The sequence below is a fragment of the Macaca thibetana genome, chromosome 14, assembly GCF_024542745.1.
Source record: "Macaca thibetana thibetana isolate TM-01 chromosome 14, ASM2454274v1, whole genome shotgun sequence".
NCBI lineage: Eukaryota > Metazoa > Chordata > Mammalia > Primates > Cercopithecidae > Macaca > Macaca thibetana.
Window position 1 is genome coordinate 56,095,814 of NC_065591.1, and position 25,550 is coordinate 56,121,363.

Here is a 25,550-nt window from a genome sequence, read left to right on the forward strand (position 1 = left end):
GCTTATGTGATTTGGAATGATAAACATTTTTTGCCCCATCAAAACAGAACTTGGTACTGCACTGTAAGGATCTCATGGCCGGGCACGGTGGCTCACGCCTGTAATCCCAGCACTTTGGGAGGCCGAGACGGGCGGATCACAAGGTCAGGAGATCGAGACCACGGTGAAACCCCGTCTCTACTAAAAATACAAAAAAATTAGCCGGGCGTGTTGGCGGGCGCCTGTAGTCCCAGCTACTCGGGAGGCTGAGGCAGGAGAATGGCGTGAACCCAGGAGGCGGAGCTTGCAGTGAGCCAAGATCGCGCCACTGCACTCCAGCTTGGGGGACAGAGCGAGACTCCGTCTCAAAAAAAAAAAAAAAAAAAAAAAAAAGGATCTCATGATTCAGTCTACTCTAGCCAGAATAGATACTCTAGCAAAGACAGAATGAACTAATCATTCGAAATCTAGCAGATGAAACCACCATATGCCATGCACTACAGAATCTCATTCCAAGAACATAATTTTTTTTTCTTTTTTGAGAGAAGGTCTCAAGTCTGTTGCCCAGACTGGAGTACAATGGCATAATCTCGGCTCAGCACAACCTCCATCTCCCAGGTTTAAGCGATTCTTCTGCCTCTGCCTCCCGAGTAGCTGGGATTACAGGTGCATGCCACTACCACCCGGCTAATTTTTTTATATTTTTAGTAGAGACAGGGTTTCACCATGTTGACCAGGCTGGTCTTGAACTCCTTACTTCAAATGATCCACCTTCCTTGGCCTTCCAAAGTGCTGGGATTATAGGTGTGAGCCACCGTGGCCGGCCCCAAGTATATAATTTTTAAATTAGTGATATTTTAAATTTTTTGACCAATTCCATAGTTTAACTGCTTCCAATTGTGTACACACTAAAACAATTTCCCAGTGTAATTTATTTTTCTAGTACACATAACCAAGTCTCTAGAATTTATTAATATCACTCCTAAAGGCCAAACACTTAACTGTATAGTAAAATTTTGGATTTAAAGGCAGATTCTTATCTAAAAATGGGAAAATGTAAACTTTACTAGTAAAAGATAAATGAGACTTGAATATATATAAAAAAGAAACAAGACCAGGCACAGTGGCTCATGTCTTTGATCCCAGCACTTTGGGAGGCTCAGGCAAGAGGATCACTTGAGGCCAGGAATTCAAGACCAGCCTAGAGGCTAGGCGTGGCAACTAAGGCCTGTAAATCTCAATACTTTGGAAGCCGAAACCAGCCTGGGCAAGACAGTGAGACCCCATCTCTCCCCCCAAAAAAAAAAAAAGACCAGCCTCAGCAACATACTGAGACTCCATCTCTAAAAAATAAAATAATTAAGATGGGTGTAGTGACACATGCCTGTAGCCCCAGATGTTTGGGAGGCTAAAGCAGAAAGATTACTTGAGCCCAGGAGTTTGGAGATTCAGTGAGCTATAACTGAGTCACTGCACCCCAGCCTGGGCAAGGATTAAGACCCTGAGGAAGAAAGGAAAGGGAGGAAGGGAAGGAGGGAAGGGAAGGAGGAAGGGAAGGGAAGGGAAGGAGGAAGGGAGGGGAAGGAGGAAGGGAAGGGAAGGAGGAAAAGAAGGGAAGGGAAGGGAGGGAGGGAGGAAGGAAGGAAGGAAGGAAAGGAGACAATAAAAATTATTACCCTTTTCTATTAAATTTAGAAATATTTTCAAAAAGATTTACTGCTGACCCGGGAGTTCAGTCATTTACATAAAATTGTTTGCTTTTAAAAAATCATGGCCAGGCATGGTGGCTCATGCCCATAAAACTAGCACTTTGGAAGGCCCAGGCAGGCAGATCGCTTGAGCTCACAAGTTTGAGACCAGCCTGGACAATAGGGCAGGACCCCATCTCTACAAAAAATACAGTTAGTGGGGCATGGTGGTGCTGCCTATAGTCCCAGCTACTCAGGAGGCTGAGGTGGGAGGATGGCTTGAGCCTGAGAGGCAGAGATTGCAGTGAGTCAAGATGGAGCTACTAAATTCTAGCCTGGGCATTATAGCCAGTTTGTCTTAAAAAAAAAAAAAAAAAAAAAAAATCCTATCTGCCTAGCAGAGTCCAGGATATTTAATTAATTAATTTACAGTGATAAAAAATTTAAATTCATTTATTTCCTGAGTACCTACACTGTACTAGGCAACATTTTAGGCACTGAAAATGAAAATATACTGTTAACAAAACAGACCTGAGACTAAATTCTATTTCTAAAAATTGAAACAGTTTATTGCACATGGCATATTATGGCTAATTATTTAGCCATTAAAATATGAATCTGAAGGCCGGGAGCCGTGGCTCACACCTGTAATCCCAGCACTTTGGGAGGCCGAGGCGGGCGGATCATGAGGTCAGGAAATCAAGACCATCCTGGCAAACACGGTGAAACCCCGTCTCTACTAAAAAATACAAAAAATTAGCCGGGCGCGGTGGCGGTCACCTGTAGTCCCAGCTACTTGGGAGGCTAAGGCAGGAGAATGGTGTGAACCCGGGAGGCGGAGCTTGCAGTGGGCGGAGACCTCGCCACTGCACTCCAGCCTAGGCGACAGAGCGAGACTCCGTCTCAAAAAAAAGCATCTGAAGACCGGAACCACATAAAGAAAAGGGAGGCCGGGCGCGGTGGCTCAAGCCTGTAATCCCAGCACTTTGGGAGGCCGAGACGGGTGGATCACGAGGTCAGGAGATCGAGACCATCCTGGCTAACACAATGAAACCCCGTCTCCACTAAAAATACAAAAAAATTAGCCGGGCGTGGTGGCGGCGCCTGTAGTCCCAGCTACTCGGGAGGCTGAGGCAGGAGAATGGCGTGAACCCGGTAGGCGGAGCTTGCAGTGAGCCGAGATCACGCCACTGCACTCCAGCCTGGGCGACAGAGCGAGACTCCGCCTCAAAAAAAAAAAAAAAAAAAAAAAAAAGGGAAATGCTTAGTATACAACATTAAGTGAAACAAGGAAAACTTTTTTTTTTTTGAGGCGGAGTCTCACTCTGTAGCCCAAGCTGGAGTGCAATGGCGCGATCTCGGCTCACTGCAAGCTCCGCCTCCCGGGTTCATGCCATTCTCCTCCCTCAGCCTCCCAAGTAGCTGGGACTACAGGTGCCCGCTAATTTTTTGTATTTTTAGTGGAGACGGGGTTTCAGCGTGTCAGCCAGGATGGTCACTATCTCCTGACCTCGTGATCCGCCTGCCTCGGCCTCCCAAAGTGGTGGGATTACAGACTGCGCCACCGCACCCGGCCCCAACAAAATTTTTAACAAAATAGGTACAGGGGAAAAGAACAGCAAGAAATAACACAAAAATGTAATGTTTTTCTAGAATGATGAAATTATTGGTACTTTATATTTCCCATAACAAAATTATTACATCTGCAAATAAATTAAGAAGAAATGAAAAGGCTGGGCGTGGTGGCTCACGCCTGTAATCCCAGCTACTCCGGAGGCTAAGGCAGAAGAATGGCTTGAACCTGGGAGGCAGAAGTTGCAGTGAGCCGAATTTGCACTGCTGACTCCAGCCTGGACGACAGAGTGAGACTATCTCAAAAAAAAAAAAAAAAAAAAAAAAAAAATTAAAAATGTAAACTCCATTATTTTTTACAAATTAACATAATATTCGGAAAAGTATGCCACATTTTCAGACTATTTGATACTAAGGGAAGTGGCTCAATATGTTGAACAGGAACTAAAAATAGTATAATACTTTTTTTTTAAACTGTTAAAATGCAAAAAGGTGTTAAGAGATGACTATATAAACAAACAAGTTTGAGTCTTGCTTGAATCACCCATCAGGGAAGGACTCTAAAAATACACAGAACCTTTTAATAAACCCCATCAATTTCTATTTGAAGCTTCTTTTTTAATTCAACTAAATATAAAATTATTCCTTTAAACTCTGCCACCAAATATCAAGGTACCTGATGTTAGCTGCAAACACTGAAGGTAAATTACCTGGGGGGAAAAATTGCCAAAGGGCCATCCCAAGATACTTCTGCTGTTTGATTATGAACCTTTTAAACAATAGATTACATACACTCAAAATAATTTAGGAAACTTGCCTGCCTGTCTCACAGGTAAATCCAGCTGTTCCGACATAGTAATCTGGAGCAGTGTTGAGACAAAATTCAGAGACTTGTGTGCCTACAAAGAAAAAAAGTCCATTTTAAATTTCTGCAAATAAGTGTACTTTAAAATAACAGATCAAAGAGGCTTCAATACTTTTCCATTGCTTGGCTCACACAAAAGGCTCTTCATAACCGGTTCCAGCCTTATTTCTCATCACTCCCTTATACTGAACTTTAAGGAATGTAATGACTTAAATCCTAAAACTTTTTGGATGTCTGCATTTGCCTGTATACCACTGCACTTCCCATTTATCCCAACTAGCATTCTTTTTTCTTTAATTTTTGAGACGGAGTCTGACTCTGTCGCCCAGGTTGGAGTACAGTGACGCAATCTCGGCTCACTGCAACCTTTGCCTCCCAGGTTCAAGCAATTCTCCTGTCTTAGCCTCCAGAGTAGCTGAGACTACAGGTGTGCATGACCACACCTGGCTAATTTTTTTTTTTTTTTTTTTATGAGACAGAGTCTCACTCTGCCACCCCCAAGGCCCGAGTGGAGTGGCGCAATCTCAGCTCGCTGCAACCTCCACCTCCTGGGTTCAAGCGATTCTCCTGCCTCAGCCTCCTGAGTAGCTGGGACTAGTGCCACCATACCCAGCTAATTTTTTGTATTTTTTTAGTAGAGATGGGGTTTCACTGTATTGGCCAGGCTGGTCTCGAACTCCTGACCTTGTGATCTGCCTGCCTTGGCCTCCCAAAGTGCAGGGATTACGGGTGTGAGCCACTGTGCCCGGCCCTAATTTTTTATATTTTTAGTAGAGTTGGAGTTTCACCATATTGGCCAGGCTGGTCTCGAACTCCTGACCTCGTGATCCGCCCTCCTCGACCTCCGAAAGTACTGGGGTTACAGGTGTGAGTCACTGCGTCTGACCCCCAGCGAGCATTCTTTTTTTTTTTTTTTGAGACAGAGTCTCGCTCTGTTGCCATGGCTGGAGTGCAGTAGCATGATCTCAGCTTACTGCAACCTCCGCCTCCTGGGTTCAAGCGATTCTTCTGCCTCAGCCTCCCAAGTGGATGGGGCTACAGGTATGCACCACTATGCTTGGCTAATTTTTGTATTTTTAATAGAGACAGGGTTTCACCATATTGGCCAGGCTGGTCTTGAACTCCTGACTGTGTGATCTGCCGCCTTGGCCTCCCAAAGTGTTGGGATTACAGGCATGAGCCACCATGCCAGGCCCTCCAACTAGCATTCTTAACCTACACTGGTGACAGCAGCTCAATAAAAATATCCTCTGTGATACCTGTTTCCTCTTTCAAGTAATTTCTCCATAGAAACATTTCATTAAATGGCCAGACACATACGAAATCAATAAAAATGAACAGTTTGGTCCAGGCATGGTGGCTCTGGGAGGCCGAGGCGGGCGGATTGCCATGAATAGTTTGGGGGTAGTTTCCAAGGTGGTGATAGTGTTATTTCTTGATATGACTGCTGTTTTATACAAGTGTGCTCAGTTTGTGAAAACTGACTGTACCTTTATGACCACCTTTGTGTATACATGTTACATTTCAAAATAAAGTTAAAAATCAATAGCTTTGAACATACAATAAAAGAATACAGGCTATATAATCTTAATGTAATAAATACATTCATATGAATATGCAATAGAATTTCGCACATTTTAAATTTTTTAAATTTTCCACATTTTACATTATAGACCTGGATCACTTTCATTAACAGTACAAAAAGGTTACATATTCCTAAATTTGTCATATTTGCTTCTGACTTTTTTTTTTTTTTAATTTTTTGTTTGCTTTGTTGTTGTTAGAGATCAGGTCTCGCTATGTTGCCCAGGCTGGTCCTAAACTGCTGGGCTAGGCTCAAGAGCTCCTGCCTTAGTCTTCTAAAGTGCTGGGATCACAGGCGTGAGCCACCACACCTAGCCTGCTTCTCATTTAAAGAACTGAACATTTTATCTTGAAATGGTGGGCAAAACAATCTTTTTAAAATGAACATTCAAGTTAAATCTCTTCTTGTATATTTTCTCAGTTTCATTCTCCTTTGTCCCAATATAACCACCATTTACAATGTCATCTTTTAGCTCAATGTTCACATGAACAATATTCTGGTCTGTATTTTAGTATATTCTTTTGTATGTTTGTTTTTTGAGACGGAATTTCACTCTTATCACCCAGGCTGGAGTGCAATGGTGCAATCTCGGCTCACTGCAACCTCCGCCTACCAGGTTCAAGCGATTCTCCTGCCTCAGCCTCCAGAGTAGCTGGGATTACAGCACGCCCAGCTAATTTTTTTTTTTAGTAGAGACGGGGTTTCGCCATGTTGGCCAGGCTAGTCTCAAACTTCTGACTGCAGGTGATCCACCCGCCTCGGCCTCCCAAAGTGCTGGGATTACAAGCATGAATGAGCCACCCATTCCCAGCTATTTTAGTATCTTCTTACAGACTTTACCCCATTCTGCAAACACATTCTTATAGAGAATTTTCCAGCTGGGTGCAGTGGCTCATGCCTGTAATCCCAGCACTTTGGGAGGCTGAGGTGGGCAGATCACTTGAGTCCAGAAGTTCGAGACCAGCCTGACCAAAATGGTGAAACCCCATCTCTACCAAAAATATAAAAATTAGCCAGGCGCGTGCCTGTAACCCCAGCTACATGGGAGGTTGAAGTATGAGAATGGCTTGAACCCCAGAGGCAGAGGTTGCATCGAGCCAAGATAAGGCCACTGTACTCTATCCAGCCTGGGTGACAGAGGCTCTGTCTCAAGAAAAAAAGGAAAAAAAAACCAAACAAAAAAACCACACAAAGACTGGGTGCAGTGGCTCACATCTGAAATCCCAGCATTTTGGAAGGCTGAGGTGGCTGGATCACTTGAGGCCAGGAGTTCAAGACCAGCCTAGCCAACAAGGTGAAACACCATCTCTACTAAAAATACAAAAATCAGGCCGGGTGCGGAGGATCATGCCTGTAATCCCAGCACTTTGGGAAGCCACGGTGGGTGGATCACTTGAGTTCAAGCCTAGCCTGGCCAGCATGGTGGAACACTGTCTCTAATAAAAATACAAAAATTAGCCGAGTGTGGTGGCGCATGCCTGTAATCCCAGCTACTCAGGAGGCTGAGGCAGGAGAATCACCTGAACCCGGGATGCAGAGGTTGCAGTGAGCTGAGATCCTGCTATTGTACTCCAGCCTGGGCGACAGAGTGAGACTGTGTCTCGGAAAAAAAAAAAAAAAAAAAAGCCGGGCATGGTGGCTCATGCCTGTAATTCTAACACTTTGGGAGGCCAAGGCAGGTAGATCACCTGAGGTCAGGAGTTCGAGACCAGCCTGACCAACATGGCAAAACCGCATCTCTATTAAAAATACAAAAATTAGCCAGGCTTGGTGGCAGGCACCTGTAATCCCAGCTACTCAGGAAGCTGAGGCACAAGAATGGCTTGAACCCAGGGGGCGGAGGTTGCGGTAAGCCGAGATAGCGCCACTTCACTCCAGCCTAGTCAAAAGAGCGAGACTCTGTCTTAAAAAAAAAAAAAAAAATTTCCTTTGAATATAAAAAATGGTTTCACATTAGAATCTAGACTTTATTCTTTCAATCACTCCAAAAATTACTTATTTAGGTGTTTGTGGTATAAGACATTATGCCAGGAGCTGAGACTACAGGGTTGAATATGACAACCAGGCTCTATGACCTCATAGCAACTTACAGTGTTGTCAAGAAATACAAGATAATCAAACAGATAATTGCAATAAAGTACAATCGGATATAATTGCAATAAAATACAGTCGGTGCCCCCATACCTGTGGGTTCCAAATCCATGAATTCAACCAACCACAGATGAAAAATATTTGGGGGAAAAATTTTTAAATAACAATACAATAAAAATAATACAAACTTAATAATACAAGTACAGCAACTATTTACATAGCATTTACATTGCATTGGGTATTAAAAGCAATCTAGAAATGATTTAAAGTGTTCAGGGGGATGTGCACAGGTTATAAGCAAATACTACACCATATAAGGGACTTCAGCATCCATGAATTTTGGTATCCGTGGGGGTCCTGGAACCAATCCCTCATAGTTACCAAAGGAAAAGTGTGTAATGGAAGAAGTAGCAGTATGGAAGAATCAAAAGGAGGATCGCCTAATGCAGAAGACCTGAACAGAAGGAGTTAGGTGGATGAAAGGGAGGTATTGACCCTTTTCACTACCCTAGATGTGAAGACTACCAACACTATCACTTTACTTAAATACCCTTCCACCTATGCCATTCAGCGTACCATTTTTTTTTGGTCTCTTTCTCAGGCTCCTTTACTGATTTCTCATCCTGTTTAATCTATAAATGCTAGAATTCACCAGGACTTGGTCATAGGCCATCTTTCTTCTTCCCAGATGATCTCATCCAATCACTACCTTTACAAAGCATAATTTTCCCCTCAAAATTATTACTCTACTTCCCTGTACCACTTCTTCCAACCTCTCATCACTATCCTCACAGTAATCCTCACCACTTTCCTCTTCATCAACCCAATTTAATATATCAAGTCCTGTCAATTCTATATCCAAAATCCTTCTTTAACATGTATCCATTTTCTTCATTCCCATGAACACCAACCTAGTCCAAGTGACTATCATCCCTCTTAACTATTTGTGCCCCCAATCATTCTCCATTTAGCAGCCAAAGATCTTTTAAAATTATAAATCAATCCCCTTTAAACAAACCTTTTAACAAGCTTGCTTTCTACTGCACCTTCCAAGGTCCTACATGAAGACATCTTGTCCCTGCCATTTTCTTCAGCCTCATTTTTTTTTTTTTTTGAGACGGAGTCTCGCTCTGTCGCCCAGGCTGGAGTGCAGTGGCCGGATCTCAGCTCACTGCAAGCTCCGCCTCCCGGGTTCACAGCATTCTCCTGCCTCAGCCTCCCGAGTAGCTGGGACTACAGGCGCCTGCCACCTCGCCCGGCTAGTTTTTTTGTATTTTTAGTAGAGACGGGGTTTCACCGTGTTAGCCAGGATGGTCTCGATCTCCTGACCTCGTGATCCACCCGTCTCGGCCTCCCAAAGTGCTGGGATTACAGGCTTGAGCCACCGTGCCTGGCCTTCAGCCTCATTTTTAAAAACTTTCTCAACATGCTCTCCTCACTGCCCCACCTACCAGCCTTTCGGTTCTTTCAACCAAGAAAGAAACATATTTAACAAATACAAAATCACAACTAGATAGAACTAGTAGGTTCTAGTGTTCTATAGCACTGTAGGGTAACCATACAACAATTTATTGTATATTTTCAAATAGCTAGAAGAGCAGATTTCCAATATTCCTAGCCCAAAGAAATGATACACATTTGAGATGAATATGCTAATTACCCTGATTTGATCATTACATTGTTGTATACATGTACTGAAATACCACTGTACCCCATAGATATTTATTATACAATTATCATGTATCAATTAAAAAATAATAAAAGCAAAAAGAAACACATTACTTCATTTCAGAGTCTTTGTGCATGCTGTGTATCCTTCTCTTGCACGCTCCACCAGTTAACTGGTTCACAGTTTCACACTGTTTGGGTCACTGCTTAAACATTATTTCCTTAGAGAAGCCTTTTCTGCCTGATCACTCAAGCTAAAGCAGGGATCCCTATTGCTCTCATAACCATTATTTTCCTTCATAACGCTTATTACATGTTTGTGTACTATATTTGTAGATGGTTCTTATGCCTGTTTCTCCTATTAGACTCTAAGCCCCACTAAGTAAGGACTATACTGTTTATATCCCCAGTTCTTCATATGACACTTGGCATTTAAGCTATTCAAAAAATTCACTGAATGAATTGGAAGAGCCAAGAAATAAATGCCTTGGAAGATGTGATTGCCTAGGGGCAGTATAGAGTGAGAAAGGTTTTTACATTTAAGGGACAGACGGATGAGCCCGAAGGACATTACTATCCACACTACTAGGGCACTTTTCAGACCATTTACATTACAGTATATATCTTATCTCCTGCATCAAATCATGAATTCCTGGAATGAACTGCTGCAATCAGATAGTCTTGGTTATAAATCGAGGTGATGCCACTTCCTAGAATGCTAAGCCTTCAACAAGTTGATGCAGTAAATCTAAGTCTCAATAACAAAATAAGAATAATAAAATCTACTTCACAGGATGGCTATAAGGAGTGTATAAAACAACACAGGTGCACGGTGGCTCATGCGGTCAGGAGTTCAAGACCAGCCCGACCAACATGGTGAAGCTCCGTCTCTACTAAAAATATAAAAATTAGCCGGGTGTGGTGGCACACACTTGTAGTCCCAGCTACTTGGGAGGCTGAGGCAGGAGAATTGCTTGAACCCAGGAGGTGGAGGTTGCAGTGAGGCGAGATCGCACCACTGCACTCCAGCCTGGGTGACAGAGCAAGACTCTGTCTCAAAAAACAAACAAACACAACACAGAAAATATCTTAGCAAATATCAAGACATAACAAATATGTCTTGATATGGATATATCCTTTATATGTCCATATTCAGTAGAATCTCACCTTCCTCAGAGTATGCTCTAACATCAGGAAGGTGTAAGTCGATATATAGCCAAGTTACCCTTTAGTTCCTTAAATTGTCCATAAAGCACACATATATGGTTTTGTGTATACAACCTCTCTTTAGCTCCCAACATTGAAGTTTTTCCTTAATTTGAAACAGGCTACTTTATATGATTAGAACCCCAGATTAAGCTGTTGGTTTATGTTTGGGAGCTATGTTGGAACAACAAAAACTGCCCAGCACAGTGGCTCACACCTGTAATCCCAGTGCTTTGGGAGGCTGATGGAGGAGGATCACCCAACGTCATGAGTTCAAGACCAGCCTGAGCAACACAGCAAGACACTACCTCTATAGAAAATTTTCAAAAAAAAAAAAAAAATTTTTTTTTTGAGACGGAGTCTCACTCTGTCGCCCAGGTTGGAGTGCAGTGGCTCAATCTTGGCTCCCTGCAACTTCTACCCTCCGAGTTCAAGTGATTCTCCTGGATCAGCCTCCCGAGTAGCTGGGATTACAGGCACCCGCCACCATGCCCGGCTAATTTTTTTTTTGTATTTTTAGAGACAGGGTTTCACCATCTTGGCCAGGCTGGTCTTGAACTTCTGACCTCATGATCCACCACGCCCAGCCTAAAAATTATAATAGCTGGGAGTGGAAGCATGCATTTGTAGTTCGAGGCTACAGTAAGCTATGATCACAACACTCCACTCCACCCTGGGCAACAAAGCAAGACCTCAACTCTAAACAACAACAAAAACCACCACTGTTTTTGTTGGCTGGACAGACGTACAGCTACATTATGTGCATTAAGGCAGGCAAATCTAATCTATAGTAATAGAAGTCAGAAAAATAATAACTTGGAGGAGGAACAGTATTGAATAGGAAGAGTATCAAGGAAACTTTCTAGGCCAATGAAAATGTTGTATGTGTCTTGGTCTGGGTGCTGGTTACCCAGATTTAATTTAAAAAAACAAAACCAAGACTATTTTTACCCCAACTTTCACAGCAGCATTACTCATAATACTCTAAAAGTGGAAACAACCTGTATGCCCATCAACAAATGAAAGTAAAATGTCTTATTGATACGTACAATAGAATGCTATTTGGCAATTTAAAAAAATGAAGTACTGATACATGCTACAACAATGCATGAACTTTGAAAACATAATGCTACATGAAAGAAGCCAGTCACAAAAGACTACATATTATATGATTCAAATACATGAAATGTCTGGAATACACAAATCTATATAGACAGAAAATAGGATTGTTGCCTAGGGCTAGGATGGGGGTCAGAGATGGAACGGGGAGTGACTGGTAAGATAATGAATTTTCTTTGTCGGGTCATGGAAATGTTTTAAAGACTGGGTGATGGCTGTACAACTGTGAACATACTAAAAGCCACCGTATTGCATACTTTAAATGTGTGAATAATTAAATTGACAACACTGAACTACGAAAATAAGCACTTATCATTTTATTTTTTTTGAGATGGAGTCTTGCTTTGTCTCCCAGGCTGGAGTGCAGTGGCACAATCTCGGCTCACAGCAACCTCCGCCTCCCAGGTTGAAATGACTCTCCTGCCTCAGTTTCCTGAGTAGTTGGGATTACAGGGACATGTGCTGCTACGCCCAACTAATTTTTGTATTTTTAGTAGAGATGGATCTTCGCCATGTTGGCCAGGCTGGTCTCCAACTCCTGACCTCAAGTGGTCCGCCCAGCTCAGCCTCCCAAAGTTCTGGGATTATAGGGATGAGCCACCACACCTGGCCCAACACTCATCACTTTATTAACCTTATTAATTACCTTCGAAAACATGTTAAGTATAAATTTTAAAAGTGCAATTGATTAAAAAAAGCATAACTTTCAGCCAGGCGTGGGGTCTCACACCTGTAATCCCAGTACTTTGGGAGGCTGAGACGGGTGGATCACCTGAGGTCAGGAATTCAAGACCAGCCTGACCAACATCGTAAAACCCCATCTTTATTTAAAAAAAAAAAATACAAAAATTAGCCAGACGTGGTGGTGGCTGCCTGTAATCCTAGCTATTTGGGAGGCTGAGGCAGGAGAATCACTAGAACCTGGAAGGCAGAGGTTGCAGTGAACCAAGATTGCGCCATTGCACTTCAGCCTGGGGAAGAGAGTGAGACTCCGTCTCAAAAAAAAAAACCAACCAAACAAACAAACAAAAAAACACCCTCCAGAATGCCATGCGCAACATGCTGGATGGAGAGCTGCTCAACCGCTACCTGTACCTGAGCACCATTGAGCACAGCGAGCTCGCGAAGAAGATTGGCACCACGCCCAACATAATCCTGGACGACTTGCTGGAGAGAGACCGTATCACCGCCCACTTCTAGCCCCGTGGATGCCGTTACCACCAGCACCACCACACTACCTCCCACCCCCATTTTTGTACAAAACACAAGGAAAAACATTTTTGTTTAAAAAAAAAAAAAGTAACTTTATAACTTTCATACAAGTAAGCTAGAGTAAGAATAAGAAAGAAAGGATATTTCTGCTAGCGGGGATATATGGCACAAGCAATCTCAACCAGGAACATCTATCTAGCTGCCCCATACACATTTCTATCCACCTGAAATTCCTAAGACAGGAATACTTGTATTCTCCCAAAGAAGATAACAAATGAGGGCCAGATGTGGTGGCTCATACCTGTAATCCCTGCACTTTGGGAGGCCGAGGCGGACAGACAACAAAGTCAGGAGTTCGAGACCAGCCTGGCCAACATGGTGAAACCCCATCTCCACCAAACATAATTAGCTGGGCGTGGTGGGGGGGCACCTGTAATCCCAGCTACTCGGGAGGCTGAGGCTGGAGAATGGCTTGAACCTGGGAGGCGAAGGTTGCAGTGAGTCAAGATCGCACCACTGCACCCTAGCCTGGGCGAAAGAGTGAAACTCCATCTCAAAAAATAAAAATAAGCTAAATTAAAAATATCACTAGCATCAATCTTTATCACAAAAACCCTCTAAAATTTGGGTAATTATGATATTATTGTCAACAATTTGGCAAACATCAATACAGGCCTCAGAAGATGCTACAATAGATCTTTTATATGAGTCAAAATATAAATGTAACTTCTGGATGCTGCCCCTAATTATATGCCCAGTAGTCCCCTTCTCAAGCTCCTGGATTCTAACATAGAACTAAAGCACCAAATGAGTCATTATACATCATTAATTAGGGCTAAACCTCCTAATACTCTACTTTTAAAAGCTCCTAACCATAACACAAAACCACCTTCCTACACATCTTTAAACCTTCTCATTATCTGTCATCAACTCAGATAATTTCAATAGTCACCTTTAATTCATCTCATCAAAATTCTTCAACAAAGCCAACTCCATTCTTCTTACTAGTACTGACAATGCGCCAGACATTATGGAGAAAAAAGATCAGTATGAAGTTATGTTGGGAGTTTAATTCCAATTGGACTAATAAGTAAAATTTCAAGTTAAAACCTAAGGGACGTAAACTCAGAAATCGGAGAAAAGACTTTGAACAGTGAAAGATAAAAATGAATTGGTAGGGCCGGGTGTGGTGGCTCACGCCTGTAATCCCAGCACTTTGGGAGGCCAAGGCAGGAGGATCACAAGGTCAAGAGATGGAGACCATCCTGGCCAACATGGCGGAACCCGTCTCTAAAAACACAAAATTAGCTGGGCATGGTGGCGTATGCTTGTAGTCCCAGTTACTTGGGAGGCTGAGGCAGGAGAATCGCTTGAACCTGGGAGGCAGAGGTTGCAGTGAGCCGAGATCGCGCCACTGCACTACAGCTGGGAGACAGAGATTGTCTCAAAAAAAAAAGAAAAAAAAAAAGAAAAAAATTAGATATTGCTTTTCAAAGGTTACCGATAGTTGAAGGCATTTTCTCAGAAAGTCTTCAGTTTGTTTAACCTCTCTCATTTAGGAGTATCAACATCCCTTTCTTTTTTCTAATTTTTTTTTACTCATTTTCAAAAGTAATTCATGCTCATTGGTAGATAATTTATTCAATCTATGTAAAAAAAAGGAAATAAGGCCTGTTGTGGTGGCTCGCGCCTGTAATCCCAGCACTTTGGGAGGCCGAGGAGGACAGATCACCTGAGGTCAGGAGTTTGAGACCAGCCTGGCCAACGTGATGAAACCCCATCTCTACCAAAAATATAAAAAAATTAGCCGGACGCGGTGTTGGTTGCCTGTTATCCCAGCTACTCTGGAGACAAGGCAGAAGAACTCCTTGAACCCAGGAGATGGAGGTTGCAGTGAGCTGACACGGTGTCACTGCACTCCAGTTTGGGAAACAGTGAGACTCCATCTCAAGAAAAAAAAAAGAGAAAAAGGAAACTAACCACTAACCACAATAACCTTCTTAAAATTATCTTTCTTGGCTTCTCTCTTACTTTTATGACAAAATCCCAGTTTGCTTTTTCAGATGTTTCTCAAAGAACTCAAAATAGGCATGGTTGAAAGTTTAGCCCTCTAGTCCATCTCATACCTTTGGATCATACTACTGTAATTACTTGCCTGCAGAAGAATATCACTTTTCCATTGCTGCTTTCTCTCTTAAACTTCAGCTCCACATTCCAATGGCCTGCTAGACTTTTTCTACTTGATGTTTACCAGCTCCTCAAACTAGACACCCTGTATGTAATGCATGTCTTCAAAATCAGTTTTCCCTCTGGACCCACATTTTCCAATGTAATCACTAATGTCAGTATCTTTTAAAACTTACTCTTCAAACCTGTAACTTTTTTTTTTTTTTTTTGGGAGACAAGAGTCTTGCTCTGTCGCCCAGGCTGGAGTGCAGTAGAGCAATCTCAGCTCACTTCAGCCACTGCCTCCCAGGTTCAAGCGGTTCTCGTGCCTCAGCCTCCTGAGTAGCTGGGATTATAGGCATGCAACACCACGCCCAGCTAATTTTTGTATTTTTAGTAGACAGGGTTTTGCCATGTTGGCCAGGCAACCCCTGATCTCAGGTGATCCTGAGATCCACCCACCCTGGCCTCCCAAAGTGCTGGGATTACAGGCCTGAGCCACCACACCGGGCCAAAACTGTAATTTTGTATTATTTCTCTCCACTGAAATATAACCAAAGAGACTTTCAATTAGCTACTATACTTCAGACCATTTTTAAGGAACATAGGAGGTAGAAGAATGCTGTGATATCAGATTTTTACATAAAATACAACCAGGTAATTTCAAGAACCAAGGAACTTCTAACCTTTGTTGTTACTAAAGCATTTGACAAGCTGGGCACAGTGGCTCACACCTGTAATCCCAGCAATTTGGGAGGCCAAGGTGGGCAGATCACCTGAGGTTGGGAGTTCGAGACCAGCCTACCAACATGGAGAAACCCCGTCTGCTAAAAATACAAAATTAGCCAGACGTGGTGGTGCATATCTGTAATCCCAGCTACTCAAGAGGCTGAGGCAGGAGAATCACCTGAATCCGGGAGGCGGAGGTTGTGGTGAGCTGAGACTGCACCATTGCACTCCAGCCTGGGCAACAAGAGCGAAACTCTGTCCCAGAAAAAAAAAAAAAAAAGAATTTGACAAAGGCAAATATGACATCTACTTTGGCTACATGAAATATGAGGCACAGTGAGGTTAAGTCATTATAGTCGTAGACTCAGGACAGGGCTAAGGCTCTTCACTGTGTCCCCCTGCCTTTGTTAAAAAACAGTAATATGTCAGGTGCAGTGGCTCACACCTGTAATTCTAGTATTTTGGGAGACAAGGCTGGGCAACAAAGAGAGACCTCATCTCTACAAAAAATAAAAAACTTAGCCAGGCATGGTGGTGTGCACCTGTAGTCCCAGCTAGCTGGGAGGCTGAGGCAGGAGGATAGCTTGATCCCAGGAGAGTAAAGGCCGCTGTGAGCCATGTTCATACTACTGCACTCCAGCCTGGGTAACAGTGTGAAATCCCGTCACAAAAATAATAATAATAATTATTATTATTATATTATTTTACAATATCATTTTTATGCTTTCCAACTAGGAAGTTTTATGTTATTTTTTTTTCCTTTAAGATGGAGTCCCACTGTGTTGCCAGGCTGGAGTGCAGTGGTGTGATCTCTGCTCACTGCAAGCTCTACCTCCCAGGTTCATGCTATTCTCTTCTCCTGCCTCAGCCTCCTGAGTAGCCAGAACTACAGGCGCCCACCACCATGCCCAGCTAATTTTCTGTATTTTTAGTAGAAATGGGGTTTCACCATGTTCGCCACGATGGTCTTGATCCTGACCTCGTGATCCACCCGCCTCAGCCTCCCAAAGTGCTGGGATACAGGTGTGAGCCAACACACCCAGCCGGAACTTTAATTTTATTTTTCATTTTTTGAGACAGAGTCTCGCACTATTGCCTGGGCTGGAATGCAACGACAGGATCTTGGCTCACTGCACCTCCGCCTCCCGGGTTCAAGCGATTCTCCTGCCTCAGTCTCCCAAGTAGCTGGGATTACAGGCACCCACCACCACACCCGGCTAATTTTTCGTATTTTTAGAGACGGGGTTTCACTATGTTGACCAGGCTTGTCTCGAACTCCTGACTTCATGATCCGCCTACTTCGGCCTCCCAAAGTGCTGGATTACAGGCGTGAGCCACCGCACCTGGTCCCCAACTAGGAACTTGAAAAAAAAAAAAACTTTTTTATTAGAAATTGTTTAGCAGCCGGGTGCCATGGCTCATGTCACTACAAGAATTTTTTCGTAGTGACAGGGTCTACCCTATGTTGCCCAGGCTGGTCTTAAACTCCTGAACTCGAGTGATCTTCTCCCTGCTTTTACCTTCCAAAGTGTTGGGATTACAGGCGTGAGCCACTGCGCCCAGCCTCTTTCAGATCTTTAACAAGCTACGTCACTGAATAACTTGCTATCTAAGAGCCAAAGTATCCAGGGACTTTCCTTCTCCCAAATTCAGAACAGTAACTTTAAAATATTCCTGGTGAAGGAATGTTATCTAAACTACAGGCTACTCTGGTCTTCTTTTATTGCTTTATTTCTAAACATTCCAGATTATCCTACAAATACGCCATTATTTTACACTTTTCCAGACCTAAGATTTTCATTAATTAAATACTTTTAATAAAATGAAATCAAATGAACCATTTATAAGTAAGGTATATCACATACAGCAGTAATAGTTAACCGTCTGTGACAATCCCAAAAGTGAGCCAGGGTAGTGTGAGTTTAAAAAAAAAAAAAAAAAAAAAAAAAACCCAAAATATCAAGAAACTTATCAAAAGCAAGTTCACTTTTTCATATAAAGCATGTGAGAAAGTAGCACTGCTGCCTATATACATAAAACCATTAGGCCGAGCACGGTGGCTCAGGCCTGTAATCCCAGCACTTTGGGAGGCCAAGACAGACGGATCATCTGAGGTCAGGAGTTCGAGACCAACTGGGCCAACATGGTGAAACCCCATCTTTACTAAAAATACAAAATTAGGCCAGGCACAGTGACTCACGCCTGTAATTCCAGCACTTTGGGAGGCCGAGGCGGGTAAATCACCTGCAGTGAGGAGTTCAAGACCAGCCTGGCCAACATGGTGAAATCCCATCTCTGCTAAAAACACAAAAATTAGCCCGGGTGTGGTGGTACATGCCTTTAATCCCAGCTACTCAGGAGGCTGAGGCAGGAGAATTGCTTGAACCCGGGAGCAGAGGTTGCAGTGAGCCGGATGGCGCCAATGCACGCCAGCCTGGGCAAAAAGAGCAAAACTCCACTAAAAGAAAAAAAGGTGTATATATATATATATAACCATTATATAAAATATTGAGCTTAGGAACTAAGAGTTTAAATGTCTTCTGGGTAAACCCTCTAATTCTACTTACAGCATTTTTCTTGGCTGCAAATACAACAGGGGAGAGACTATTGATGCCAAGATCATATCCACCTTAGCCAAAATCAGATCCAATAGTTTCCTTATCCAAAATTTACATATAGTTTTATTATAGTACTGACCACATGTATTGTAAGGGCCAGTGACATAGTGATTATGGAGCTCTAGTAAGAAAGTGATCATGAATTTCTCTGCATCCAACTACTTAGCTCAGTGCCTAGCACACAGACATTTGCTGTTACATGAACCAGACTGGGAATTATCCTTCGGAATGAGTATTTCGTAAGTATCTTCCTGGCATTATATTTAAAAATGCCGGCTGGTGCAGTGGCTCATGCCTGTAATCTCAGCACTTTGGGAGGTCAAGGTGGATGGATCACTTGAGGTCAGGAGTTTGAGACTGGCCTGGACAATGTGGCGAAACCCCGTCTCTACTAAAAATACTAAAATTAGCCAGGTATGGTGGTACGCACCTTAAGTTTCAGCTACTCAAGGGGCTGAGGCCTGAAAATCGCTTGAACCTGGGATTGGAGGCTGCAGTGAGCCAAGATCGTGCCACTGCACTCTAGCCTAGGCAACAGAGTGAGACCCTGCCACAAAAATAATAGTAAATTTTTAAAAATAAATAAAAGAGCTAAAGCCCATATTGCTATTTACTAATATTATAACAGTAAGTCATAAAGCCTATTACTGGTAAATTAAGGAATAACAATAACAAAAAATAATAATTCATGACCTCATGAAACTTAAAACTATAGTGGAGAGAACAAAAGTAAAATTAGGCCAGGTGTGGTAGCACCTGTCTGCAGTCCCACCACATGGGAGGCTCAGAAAGGAGGAGGCTGCTTGAGGCGAAGAGTTCTAAGCTATGTAGTGCAGCAGAGCCCACTGCACTCCAGCCTGGGCAATATAGCAAGGCCTTGGCTCTGAAAAAATTAAAAACAAGCTTGGGCAACACAGTGAAACCTTGTCTCTACAAAAAATACAAAAATAGTTGGGCATAGTGGCACATCCCTATAGTCTCAGCTACTTGAGAGGCTGAAGTGGGAGTGTCGCTTGAGCCCGGGAGGGAGAGGCTGCCGTGAGCCATGATGGTGCTACTGCACTGCAGCCTGGGTGACAGAGCAAGATCCTGTCTCAAAAAATAAATATAAATAAATAGGCTGGGCATGGTGGCTCATGCCTGTGATCCCAGCACTTTGGGAGGCCAAGGCGGGCAGATCACGAGGTCAGGAGTTCGAGATCAGCCTAGCCAACATGGTGAAACCCGTCTCTACTAAAAATATAACATTAGCTAGGTGTGGCGGCAGGCACCTAATCCCAGCTACTCAGGAGCCTGAGGCAGGAGAATCGCTTGAACCCAGGAGGCAGAAGTCGCGGTGGGCTGAGATTGCGCCACTGCACTCCAGCCTGGGTAACAAGAACAAGACTCCATCTCAAAAAAAAAAAAAAAAAAAAAAGGCCAAGCACGGTGGCTCACGCCTGTAATCCCAGCACTTTGGGAGGCTGAGACGGGTGGATCACAAGGTCAGGAGATCAAGACCATCCTGGCTAACACAGTGAAACCCCGTCTTTACTAAAAATACAAACAATTAGCCAGACGTGGTGGCAGGCACCTGTAGTCCCGGCTATTCAGGAGGCTGAGGCAGGAGAATGGCATGAACCCAGAAGGCAGAGCTTGCAGTGAGTTGAGATCGCGCCATTGCACTCCAGTCTGGGTGACAGAGTAAGGCTCTGTCTCATAAAAAAAAAAATTTATTTATTTTTATTTTTATTTTTTCAGATGGAGTTTCGCTCTCGTTGCCCAGGCTGGAGTGCAATGGCATGATCTCGGCTCACCGCAACCTCTGCCTCCTAGGTTCAAGCGATTCTCCTGCCTCAGCCTCCCTAGTAGCTGGGATTACCGGTGTGTGCCACCACGCATAGCTAATTTTGTATTTTTAGTAGAGACGGAGTTTCTCCATGTTGGTCAGGCTGGTCTCGAATTCCCGACCTCAGGTGATCCGCCCGGCCCGCCGCGGTCTCCCAAAGTGCTGGGATTACAGGCATGAGTCACTGTGCCTGGCCAATTTTTTAAATTTAATTAATTAATTAATTTTTTTGAGATGGAGTCTCACTCTGTTGCCCAGGCTGGAGTGCAATGGTGCAATCTCAGCTCACCGCAACCTCCGCCTCCCAGGTTCAAGCGATTCTCCTGCCTCAGCCTCCCGAGTAGCTAGGATTACAAGCATGTGCCATCGCACCCGGCTAATTTTGTATTTTCAGTAGAGACGGGGTTTCTCCATGTTGGTCAGGCTGGTCTCGAACTCCCAACCTCAAGTGATCAGTCCGCCTCGGCCTCCCAAAAGGCTGGGATTACAGGCGTGAAACGCCACGCCCGGCCAAATAAAATTAATTTTAAAAATAAGCCAAATGTGTATGACAAATCAGTGCTATAGAGGAAAACAAGTGAAAGGAGATAGGGAGTATGATGGTCAAGGAATTCCTCAGTGATAAGGAAATATTTGAACAGGGATGGAAGGAAATGAGAGAACAAGTTAGGGGGATAACTATGAAAGGAGTTCCAAGGAGTTAAGTGCAAAGACTCTGAGGCAGAAGCCCTATTTTATTTTGACACTATCTACACTATAAACACTTTAATAACATTTACAAATTTTACATTGAGTCAGTGATTATTTCACTTAGTGAAGAGATTCATTCAAATGTCAATGATCTTTTTCTTTGGTTCTAAATGAACCAAAACACAGCTTCAGTGGAATGAGAGACATCATAGAATAATTCCTTCTTCTATCTTCTCCAAAGCAAGAGCCTTTCAGAAATGTTACTTCCTCATTCTTACTATATTCAAGACTTATCTGAGATCTGTCTCCCAAATCAATGTTCTGCCACAAGAAAGTCAAAGCAAAAAATATTTAAATGGGAGAAGGGAGAGGGAGAAGCAGTGTATTAAAATGGAATGAAAGTAAATATACTAATAGAAAATTTACCTTAGGAAGAATATTTAAAAATCTAAGTGTTATAATTGAAAGAAATGTATGAAATGTAAATAGCTAAGGATTACAAAAGTAAAGGCCATGTAATAAATTTTCTTTGACAGATTAGCGGTGTTCACTGTTTGACAGTATTCCAGAACAGTAGTTTAATGGTTAAGTAAAAAAGGCTTTGAATGCTATTTTGATCATTTGTTTATTTTCCAAAAACTAGCTTGTCAAATACCCTAGGTCTCTATTACAAGATGTTAGTGCATATACTAGACATGCAATGTCTATCTGAGGAATAAATGAATTTCAGATTTTCAGGAAGTATTATTTCCCCAATTTTTGTAGAAGCAAACCAACTCTTTCAAGTACTCACTTTTAAAATTAATAATTACACGCAAGTATAATTAGTCAAAATAATACGCGATTACAGCAAAGTCATGATAGAAATGACCGTGACTAAACTTTCAGCTTTTCTAGAATTGTAACTGCATTATTATTTAACAAGCAAAATAATGTTCACCTTAACCCATGTCGATCACAAAGCAAATCAAAACAAAAAGTGATCCGTTGCTCCTTCCATAGCTGCATAACGGTTCAAAATAGTAATACGGTTCAACTCACTATTTTATATCCAAAAAAATTAAGCTCCTCCCAAGGTGACTTCGAGTCTAAAAATTTGAACACATAATCATCACTTCGTGTGGTATAATGACCTCACTTACATACAAAATAGATTTAACATTCTGAAATAATTTTACATTTAATTTCTGTAAACTCTGTAGGTAGTCTGCTTGAACTGTAAGTTCCATGAGGGAGGGATCTCTAGTGCAGCCCTTTACACTGAAAAAGTCCAATTAGTAACATTTCAGCTGTTTCTGGTAAGTCAATATAAACAACGTTTTTAAATTATTTACCAGCTAAAAGACGCATAAAATAGTTGAATTTCTATTTTAAAGTGTGATTTTTCAGTTAAAAAATGTACACTAAAGTTCAACAAAGTTGGCAGATTCAGCAGTATGCTAAAAGACAGTTACTAACTGGCAAAAAAGTTACAGCAGCCCTTTTAAGGAGGCTCTAAAATACTGATCATTAATACATAAAACTGCAAAAGTTTAGAAACAAAGAATGACGTTGGAGATAGTACAATAAATATTCATGCAATAAAGCTGTTTTCCAAGGAGCAGTCCCCCCAAAATATGGGGGAAACAAAAACCTTCAGAGAATGCAATATCTGAACTGATAAGGAGCTCGGCACATTCCAAGGCACTCAGACTTAACATTATCGCACCTGACTGTCACAGCAACTCTGTGGCGTAATTTTATGAATGGGAAAAACTCAGGATCAAGAGGTTAAGTGACTTGGCCCAAGGTCACTCAAGAAATCAATGGTGCAGCTATACCTAGAAGGGTGCACTTCACCTGATTATTTCCACTACATAAGCCAGCCCTCCGACTGAAGCATTATGACAGTGGAAGAGCAGGGATCAGACTGAATGTCCCGCACTACCCCTGTCCTACTAATGAGACGTGGGTTTGCCTTTGAAAGCCTTCCCTAGCAACTCAGCCAGAGAGAAGGAAGTTGTGCCCGAGGCAGGCCACTGATCAGCTCAGCCAAGTGACAAGGATGACAGGCGCAGCCCCCAAAGGACCGGTCGGCATTCCCAGGAGACCCTCCAAACCCTGCGACGGCGAGACTGGTCTCAGAAACGTCTGAATAACCTCCCAGTAAGTTTCGCCCCCTCCTGGGCGTGAGGAACCAGCTGGGAATGAGCTAGAGGGCGGCCGGCCACCCTAGCCGGCCATGTGTCCAACCCGTCACGCCCGCTTCGCCTCAGCCGGCTCCTCATGCCTAGACCGCAGGCAGAGGCCCAGCTCAGGATCCGAAGCAAAGGCAGCCTTGGCTGCAGCCACCACCACCACACCACATCGAGGCGCCCCGGCGTGGAAGTCGCCGTCAGATGTCCGCCCCACCCTCCTGTTGGGGCCCTCAACGACGTCGTCCGCGCCTCCGGCCAGGCCCTGGGGACTCGGCCTGCCACCTCTGTCTGCCCGCCTGCCCGCCGCCACCGCTAGCCGGGCGTCCTTACTTCATTGAGCTGGCGCTCCGCGGCCTCACGCAGGGCTGGGTCCATGGTGCCCCGCAGGGCCTCGATAATGGTGTTGGGGTCCATCGCAGCGCGGACTCGGTCAAACCCGGGGTTCGGGTGCTACTGGGCCAGGGATAGCGCCACTCACTGCGCACATGGACCCGCCGCGCTCCGCAGCGGCAACCGGCGCGAAAGGAAAGAGAAGCTCCAAGGCCCCGGATAGAACCTCTTCGCCTCGGCGTGGAGGCGGGAGATGCCCCGGCGACTTCCTGTGGGCGCGCCTGCGGAGCACTTTGGGAGATGTAGTCCACAAACACAGTCCGCAGCCCACGTGACTGCCTAAGCTGTCGTTCCTACAGACAAGTCTTGCTATTCAAAAACGAAAAATGTTCAAATTCCACAAAAAGAAAAGTAAAACAATCAGTTACAAAAGGTTTCACGTACTATATCCATAGTGATCATAAATGGAATCAGATAGTGTGGTGCAATCTATTGCTAATGGCTGCGTAAATGAAGGAAACTCTGAAAAGCAATTTGAGATGTGTTTCTGATTGCCATTAAAATGTTTAAACTGCCGGGCGCGGTGGCTCACGCCTGTAATCCTAGCACTTTGGGAGGCCGAGGCGGGCGGATCATGAGATCAGGAGATCGAGAGCATCCTGGCTCACACGGTGAAACCCCGTTTCTACTAAAAATACAAAAAATTAGCTGGGCGTGGTGGCACGCGCCTGTAGTCCCAGCTACTCGAGAGGCTGAGGCAGGAGAATCGCTTGAATCCGGGAGGCGGAGATTGCAGTGAGCCGAGATCGTGCCATTGCACTCCAGCTTGGGCAACAAGAGCGAAACTCCGTCTCAAAAAAACAAGACAAAACAAAAAATGTTTAAACTCTGACCAAGTAATTCCACTTATGAGACTTTATCCTAAGGCAATAACACGGAAGATTTGAAAGGTTTTTAATCACATTACATGTTGGTAATTACCAAATACTTAAATTGTGGCTTTTTATTGAGCATCCAAATTTTAATTGGAACTTTATATAAATCACCTCTTAATGCAGAGTAAAAGTATAATCCCTATTAAAATTCACCTTCCTAGCCGGGCGTAATCCACCTGTTGAGGCAGGAGAATTGCTTGAGACCAGGAGTTCAAGGTGGCAGCCTGTTAAGATCGTGCCTGTAAATAGCCACTACACTACTGCCTGGGCTACCTAGCGAGACCCCATCTCTTTAAAAAAAGAGGGAGGGGGGAGAAAGAAAGAAAGAAAGAAAAAGTCCTCTTTTATAACAGCCAAGAAAAAGTTTGTTTCAGAAAGGTTAAATAACTTACCCAAGGTCACGTAGTAAGAAGTTCAACTAAGATTTCAAACCTAAGATCTTTGTTTTCAAACTTTCCATTGTTTCCACTAAATCACTCTGCCTCTGAAGAGAAATGTTGAACAATATAGGACTGGTTAAGCAAATAGCAAGAATCCAGTAAATTAAATATTTCACAGCCATTAAAAAGTATAACAAAAAAGTATTTGTGTAAGGATATGGCTTTGTAACATGGACAAAGACTGAAAAGCAAGGTTGGCAAATGAAAATAATTTATTTTCTATTAAAAGGATGGTGAGATTTGGAGTAATTTCCTTTCATATCTGTTATTATTGTAACAAAGTTGTATAAACAGGTATACTTAAAATTAATTGTAAGCCTTCAAATACAATTCGTTAAATGATCGCTTATTGTTTTTAGTTTACAAAAAAAAAGAAGGAAAGGCACACGAAAGCCTTTCCCTGGAGCAGTGGGTTTTGCAATGTTACTACCTTCTATATGCCAGCCACTGTGCCTGGAAGACAGAATTATTCCTGACTTAGGCCAGGTGTGGTGGCTCACAATGGTAATCACAGCAATTTGGGAGGTGGGTGGGATCACCTGAGGTCAAGAGTTTGCTCGAGACCAGCCTGGCTAACATGGCAAAACCCCATCTCTACTAAAAATACAAAAATTAGCCAGGCATGGTGGTGCTCACCTGTAATCCCAGATAC

The 25,550-nt window shown here is 43.3% G+C and overlaps 1 protein-coding gene across 2 annotated transcripts in view; it reads right to left on the bottom strand.

Annotated features, from left to right (window-relative positions):
• The window catches only part of IPO7 (importin 7), a 289,402-nt gene that overhangs the window by 41,419 nt on the left and 222,433 nt on the right, over positions 1-25,550 (bottom strand). The window contains exons 2-3 of one of the 2 annotated variants that reach the window (XM_050756102.1): positions 23,524-23,732; positions 4,057-4,138 (exon numbers count right to left, since the gene is read on the bottom strand). In XM_050756102.1, coding sequence (XP_050612059.1) covers positions 4,057-4,138; positions 23,524-23,607 — 166 coding nt within the window. In that variant the 5' untranslated portion in view covers positions 23,608-23,732. Of the gene's footprint in view, positions 1-4,056; positions 4,139-23,523; positions 23,733-25,550 lie in introns of those variants that run through there. The other variant, XM_050756103.1, reaches the window with a different exon arrangement.